General features: G+C 38.9%; 1 protein-coding gene across 1 annotated transcript; it reads left to right on the top strand.

The window, feature by feature from the left end:
- Positions 1 to 737: 737 nt before the first annotated feature.
- Positions 738 to 6870, top strand: SET (SET nuclear proto-oncogene; the record flags this gene model as incomplete). Its single annotated transcript, XM_009868980.1, has 7 exons — positions 738 to 795; positions 1789 to 1931; positions 2649 to 2752; positions 2939 to 3052; positions 4588 to 4758; positions 4859 to 5005; positions 5967 to 6870. Coding segments are annotated over 7 exons (761 nt in total), but the record flags the coding sequence as incomplete, so codon positions are not given.
- Positions 6871 to 7755: the final 885 nt, after the last annotated feature.

Raw genomic sequence — 7755 nt, 5'->3', positions numbered from 1 at the left:
GCCCGTCCGGCGTGAGGAGCGGGGCAGCGCGTCCAGCCGCGCTACCGGGGAGAGCTGTCCCCTAACGCGGGCTGAGCCGTGCGGGAAACTTACGGGGGAGGAGTGAGCGTGCTGCACCGCTCCAGCCACTTCCCGCTGCCGTTCATTCATCTCCCGGCGCGGCGCGTAAACAGCCCCCCCGTAACCGAGACCTGCGCCAGACGTTGTCGAGGGGCAGTTCCGATTAGAAAATACCTGCCGAACGGCGACGTGCCGGTGTTTTTTTGCTTGTAGCCGTCCTTTCCGACCTTCCTTTTTTGGTTTTTAGAAGGTGGCGTGTTCCCAGTTACCTTATTTCTATTGATATTTCTGTCCTCTCTGAATTACTTAACGTTCCTTCAGATGTGTTCGACTTGGCAAATATGGCTTATAACTTTTTAATTAATTTGTTGTTAATCTGTCGTCATTTACTTAGCTTTTACGTTGGCTTGTAAAACTGCGTAGGGATGTGTGAGCTCTGATTTCTGGGGGTAAACTAGCTTTGAGTGCCATCTCTTCAAAGTTTTCTGCACTTCAGCCGCAGTACGCCGTGGACGTAGCTGGAACTTTAAGGCTTAGTAATACTTGGGACGTTTAAAAGATATGTCTGTGTAATTCTAAAGTAGATGGCTAGAAAAAAAATGTTAAGTGAAAACTCAAGGTGATTTGTCAGACTTGAGAATGGAGGGATTTTGATGCATTTTCATTTGTTTTTTCAGAAAAAGAGCAACAGGAAGCAATTGAACACATTGATGAAGTACAGAATGAAATAGACAGGTAAGTGTTTTAAAATGTAACTTTCAACAATAGTATATAGTAAAGTAAGCACTCAATAGTAGTTCTCCCTCTCTTTAAAACTCTGCCAAGACATACTTGTGTTCTGACTTGATTAAATGTAAGACATATTTGTGTGTGATAAAAAATTGGAAGTCGTGTTGTGGTTTGTTGTTTAATTGTTATAATTAAAAACTTAGAACTTGAGTTTAAAACTTTAAATTAATTGCAACAGTTCTGGTAATAGATTTATTTCTTACTGATTTTTCAAGTTAATGTGTATGCTATTTTGCAAAAGTATTTTCATGTTTGTAAGCGGAACCAAGAACTTAGTTGAAAAGTTGGCTTTTATACTTTTTAAATTATATATTCATGCGCTTGTAGAATAACATGCAGAAAGTGTCACTGAAACATTGGTTTCATATGCCAAAACTCTGTGGGTTCTATGTTTATAGTTGCCTGGATCTTGCCTCCATGCACACTGTCCTACAGAGACTGCAGGTAACTGTTGAGGTTCTGGCCATGTGGAGCTGTTGCAGTATCAGGGCTCTGCTTTTCTGTAAAACCAGTTAAATGTTACGTCTTGAGATTTGACTTCTGTGGGCTACAAAAGTGCTTTGCTGGAGCTTGCCTGCCTGCCCTAAAGTTAGGAAGAGCAGGTGACGGTGTTTTGCGTTCCCCATCTTGAGGGCTTTTTTGCAAACAAAATGGTGAAGAGATAAAACACCACTTGTCTTTGCATAAATAAGGATCCGTCCCTTATGCTGTGCTGCAAAGCTTCCAGTGTGTTCAGAAGGTTTCACTAAGATCACTGGGATTGCTTCTGGTAGTGTTTTTCGTAATAGCCGATCCTCTGTTTTTTGTTTGCAATAGCTCATTTGCTGAATATGACAGACTAGTCCAATCAGATCCATTCGGGTTTTAGCTAACTCCTGATGATGCGTCTTCAAAATTCAGTTCTCTCTCCTGTGGTTAACGTGGCTCTTTCTATTACAGACTGAATGAACAAGCCAGTGAGGAAATTTTGAAAGTAGAACAGAAATACAACAAACTCCGCCAACCATTCTTCCAGAAGAGGTCAGAATTGATCGCCAAAATCCCGAATTTCTGGGTAACAACATTTGTCAACCACCCACAAGGTATGTTCTTAATAGCTTCCTTTTTTTTTTTTTTTCTTCCTGTAAATTCAATGTTTGTTTGCTTGCTGTGAGTAATTTGCAGCTCTGAGGGCTTTCTAGAATTGGTGCCTGGTGTATGTTTACAGCGAACCCTGCTTCATATGCCAACACTTCCTTTTTATACTAAAGTGCATTTTATAAGCTTTTATTTCTTACGTTTGTTGACCAAAATATCATCTTGTTCATTGAAATCTTATGTTGGTTTTCTTTCTGTATTTGAAATGACAAGTTTCCCACTTTCCTTAGTTAATTGGGCCCTTCAAAGGGAAGAAACAAAGTATTCTAATTTGTTGGGGTGTTTGGGCTTTTTTAATTGAAAGTGAGCTCCTTAGGTCTCTTGACTATTAAAACATTTTTGAGAGGACAAAACAAGTTTGTAGAGATTGGGCAAACGACATGTATGAAAATGTGTTTGAGAGAAGGGAGGATGCAGGTAGCTTTTGCTGCTTTCTAATGTTGAACTGCAACAAGGGAACGCAGTATTTCCACCTCGGCACATGCAAAGCACACAAATGCTAATAGGTAGTTGGCTGGAAACTCAAAAAAATGGGCTGAAGGAAGTTGGCTTGGACAGATGTGTTGCTTTTCAAATCTTATTTGCTATCAGTTTCCTGTATTTCATCCACACGATACCCGTTTCCTAGCTTTGTTCATGTGGGATTCCTAATTCTGTCCTAGTATCTGCACTGCTGGGAGAAGAAGATGAGGAAGCACTGCATTATTTGACCAGGGTCGAGGTGACAGAATTTGAAGACATCAAATCAGGTTACAGAATAGATTTTGTAAGTAATTCAAATAATTCCTTAACTTGGGATTTTTCTGATTTTTTTTTTTGTGTGTTGTTTTTTAATCACACATTGGGTTGTAGTTTGTAACTTAATCTCTTCAGTTATCCATGTAGTACCAGGTTGGACTTGGCATGTGTCTTTACATTACATGGTTCTAACTTTTCACTTTCAACTCTGCAGTATTTTGATGAGAATCCATACTTCGAAAATAAAGTTCTCTCCAAAGAGTTTCACCTCAATGAAAGTGGAGACCCATCTTCAAAATCAACTGAGATTAAATGGAAATCTGGGAAGGTAAGTATCGGCGCACCTGCGGGAGATGATTGCTGCTCTGTGTGATACCATCACTTTAATTGTGTTCCTTTTACTTTTTTCTTTTACTGTTGTATTGAAGCTGTCTTGTCCTCCCTTCTCATCTCCACCTGCTTTCCACTTCTCTCTGTACACAGCTCATGCCTGTCTGTCAGGGTTTGGAAATATCCCGTGTACAGGCAGATCAGTAGTGAAGTCTTTTGCTCAGCTGAGCCACCACTATTAAAACACTGAAAGTACAAGTATGATCAGGTGGAGAGATTAGCAAGTGTTGTATTAGCTTGTTTCTCTTTGGCGTGGATTTAACCTCTGTGTTTTGTTGTTTTCTTAAGGTAGCTATTAAATAGGGAATTCTGAGGATAGCAAGGTGTCAGATAGGGGGATGATTCTGTAATTTTTTTTTTATTTTTTTTTTTCTCTTCATTTCCTCAACTTCATTTCCTGGCACTACATCTTCATAGAAGTGGCAGCCACACAATACTGTGGGTGTGTCTTTCATCGAGAGAGTGTTCAAACATAATGAATGTGCTGTAGTTAGTTTCTCTAAAAGTTGGGAACTTTCGTGTTACCCTGAAGGATTTAAAATCAGTGTTTAGAAGTCTAACTGAGGGTCACAATTAAGTTGCTGCTGGTTTTGTCACCCTCAGATGGAGAAGAGACTTAAATATTTTTTCACTGAGAACTAGAACTTCTTGTTCTAGTACAAACTAGTCAAATGGTCTTTACAAAATATCACCAAATCAGTGTGAGTTCTGATATTTTTAAACAGTCTAAACTTAAAAATGCTGTGATTCTGTCAAGAAAACAAATACTAGAAGTTTGGAATTACCATATGATCAAAGAAAGAATTATTTAAATAGCGGATAGTAATTTTCTTCTCAGACTTGGCAAACAGATTGTTGCAAACTTACTGAACTTCTGGGGTAAGCCGATAGATACAGGACTCATATGTTCTTGTGACCATGTTTTTGAATGGTATTTGAAGGTGGTTGGGGTTTTTTTTCACTTACTACAAAGAATGACCCAAAGACTTCAAAGTGGGAAATCTCCGGATAGGCCAGGCAGTTCTTTATCTCAAGTTAAGACGGAGCTTAGAAGTGTGGAGACTGAATGTTGCTTAAATAGTGTATGTGTAGTAGCTACAATTACGGCTACTGTCAAGAGTTTAGCCATTGTGCAACCTTTTAAGTTCAATATACTTGTCATACTTGTGCTTTCCTAGCATAGGGAAGCATAAATCAAATGTAAGATCCTGTGAATTTTCAGTGTTGCAATTGAGGTCATTAAAAGAAACAGGCAGTTTTACTGTTTTCTTGAGGAATGCAGGTGGCCGAATGGTACCTTTCTCTGTGAGTCATTTGTGTTTCTTAAAGACTTCTCCCTGAAAGTTTCTCATGACTTCTCCACCTTCTTGTGGTGGGTAAGACAAGTACGTTTCTAAATGCTGCTTACTTAAAAAAATTAAATAAATAAAGGTGGGGGGCCACGTAAGGGAATTTTTTTAACTTTCTTTTCAGGATCTGACAAAACGTTCAAGCCAGACACAGAACAAAGCCAGTAGGAAGAGGCAGCATGAAGAGCCAGAAAGTTTCTTTACCTGGTTCACTGACCACTCTGATGCAGGGGCTGATGAACTAGGAGAGGTCATCAAGGATGACATCTGGCCAAATCCGTTACAGTACTACTTGGTAAGTAGAGCCCTGGCTTGTTGATCCGTACCCGCGGTAGCGCTGTGCAAGTGAAAGTGAATTTGATCACCGTAGTTGATGTTGCACGTGTGTCTTTAAGGTTCCTGATATGGATGATGAAGAAGGGGAGGGAGAGGAGGATGATGATGATGACGAAGAGGAAGAAGGATTGGAGGATATTGATGAAGAAGGAGATGAAGATGAGGGGGAGGAAGATGAAGATGATGATGAGGGAGAGGAAGGAGAGGTGAGCAGTCTTAGCCCTTATGCCTTCAGTCTCTGCTCTGGTGTATGAGAATCAAAAGAGACATCTTGTAAGAATACTCAGCCATTGTTACAAAGGCAAAATAGTTTTTTTTCTGTGCAATCACTGGCAAGGTGTTGGGAGGGCAGAAGCAGAACTGTTATGACCTGAACCTGTGCAGTTGTTTCAGTGTAGTAATAACAATGTTTGTGCATATGAGAGGTGGTGCAAATACGTAGTTAAAGTAAATTTGCAAGGGAAGTGCTGGAGATGAATTAGGATATGAGTGTAACAAAATCCTTAATTAGTGAACATTCTCATGAAGCTTTACTTGTAAATAGCTTTTGTTGATGCATCCCGTTGGTTTATTTCTGCTTATGGCCAGCTTGGATAAGAATTCCTGTTGGGTTCAGGAATTAGAAATTTCCTTTAGTAGCAAGTGGGATTCCAGGATCAGAATTCAGGGTGTTGGTAACTTAAAGGTTAGAATGTCTTTGTTATAACTGGGCATCGTGTATCTGAATTTCAGCAGCAAAAACCTAGTTGTATTGAGATAGGAGGGCTGTTGTGGGCACCCGATCTGTATCCTGGAATGTAACATCTGGAAGTTGAAGCATTTTGCTCCTCGGAGTTCAAAATGAGGGGAAAAAAGATTACCCCTTCACTGTCTAAATGTTAAAACTTAGGTCAGTGTTTGCAGTGATTCGAAGTCACTGCAGTTTTCCAAACCTGATGTTACGAACTGATTTTTACGTAGATAAGTGCTTACAGCAAGCGTTACTACTCCTTAGTGAAAAGGAGGCCATCGGGCAGCGTGCTGTGAGCAACACTGTAGGGTAGTATGTGTAGGGTAGTAAAGTATGTGTAGGGTAGTAAAGCAATTCTGGTTATTGCATTTGAAAGTTTGTGCTGTCTCAAGTTCAGTGATTAGATTTTTTTTTAATTGTTGCTTATCTTTCAACAGGAGGATGAAGGAGAAGATGACTAATTGAACACTGATGGATTCCAAACCCCCTTTTTACCTTTTTAATTTTTCTCCAGTCCCTGGGAGCAAGTTGCTGTCTTTTTTTTCTTGTGCTCAGTCGCCTTGTTCTCTTGAGGTCTCTTTTTCTCTCCTCTACACCATGGTTCACAATTTATTTTGGGGGAAATACCTTGAGCAGAATAGAGTGGAAAAGAATCTACCAGTTTCTGTTTCAAGTTCATTTTTATCCCTTCCTGTCTCAAAACAAGAACTGTTTATGGAATCAACACACCATGTTCTGTGGGAAAAAAGAAAACCTTCTGCTCCCTTCACTCTGCTGGAAGCTGAAGAGTGCTAGGCCCCTGTGTAGTAGTGCATAGAATCTAGCTTTTTTCCTTCTTTCTCTGTATATTGGGCTCAGAGATTACACTGTGTCTCTATGTGAATATGGACAGTTAGCATTTACCAACATGTATCTGTCTACTTTCTCTTGTTTAAAAAAAGAAAAAAACTTTAAAAAAAAAATATGGGGTTATAGAAGGTCAGCCGGGGTGGGTTTCAGATGTTTGGGTGGGTTAAGTGGGCATTTTGACAACATGGCTTCTTCTCCTTTGGCATGTTTAATTGTGATGTTTAACAAACATCCTTGCAGTTTAAGATGACACTTTTAAAATAAAATCTTCTCCTAATGATGACTTTGAGCCCTGCCACTTGATGGAGAATCAGCAGAACCTGTAGGATCTTATTTGGAATTGACATTCTCTATTGTAATTTTGTTCTTGTTTATTTTTAAATTCTTTTTTTTTTTTTTTTTGTTTCACTGGAAAGGAAAGAAAGATGCTCAGTTTTAAACGTTAAAGTGTACAAGTTGCTTTGTTACAATAAAACTAAATGTGTACACAAAGGGACTGGTTGGTCTTCACTGAAAGAGGAACAGTTTTAATATCCTGTTTTGAACTTGCTTGTAGTTTCTTGGCATTTTTGGGGGCATTTGGTCAGTACTGATGTAGTGCAATGCAGCCTTGTGGTTGAGTGGACTGATAATCAGTTCACTTAGTTCCCACTGTTTCAGTACTTCTTTCATTTTGTAGTTTTGACTGCACACTCCATTTCTTGAATTACCTACCTCTGTAAGAGGGCTGTAGGTGCGTATGCCTTGTGTGAAGACAGAGGTTTATATTTATGTTTTGCAAAAAGAAAAATCACTTGATTCTTAAGATTTATTTTTTTTTAAGTAGTAACTTGCAGTACTGTATCTCCAGTAAAGCAGTTTGCATGAAGGTATCATGCAAGCTCAGAATAAAAAGACAAAGGAGTCTTATAATTAAGATTTGTGTGGTTTTCAAGTCCTTTCAGTTGAAAGTAAATTTTAAGTGCAAGCTAATTTTTGGGCTATTTCAAAGATTGAGATTCTTAGCAAATCTCATGTTTAAGAAGTTGCTACTTCACTGCTTTCTTTCCTTGGTAGCAGCATGTATATGTGCTTTAGATTTACTGTATTCTCTTTCATTTTAAGAGACTGCATTTGAGTAGCTTGTAAGAATTTCACGTAGAGGTTGTTGGTACTGGTATTCCACAAAGTGTAATGAAAGTTGTTTTAACGTGCTGTGCTTTTGAAATATTTAAAAGGAAAAAAAAAAAATGTTGTATCAGCTAATCTAAAATTCAAACAGCTAGTTCTCTTTGGATGTGTAGAAAAAGACTGTCTTCTGGGAAGACTTGCTGTTATATTCTCTGATTCCTTTTTCTCACAGAGTTTGCTATAGTGAAATTTGGCTTTTTTTGGATG

The sequence above is a fragment of the Apaloderma vittatum genome, unplaced genomic scaffold (genome assembly GCF_000703405.1).
Source record: "Apaloderma vittatum isolate BGI_N311 unplaced genomic scaffold, ASM70340v1 scaffold42054, whole genome shotgun sequence".
In the NCBI taxonomy this organism is placed as follows: domain Eukaryota; kingdom Metazoa; phylum Chordata; class Aves; order Trogoniformes; family Trogonidae; genus Apaloderma; species Apaloderma vittatum.
Note: the sequence above shows the minus strand (reverse complement) of the source record. Positions and strands in the feature narration are given on the sequence as shown.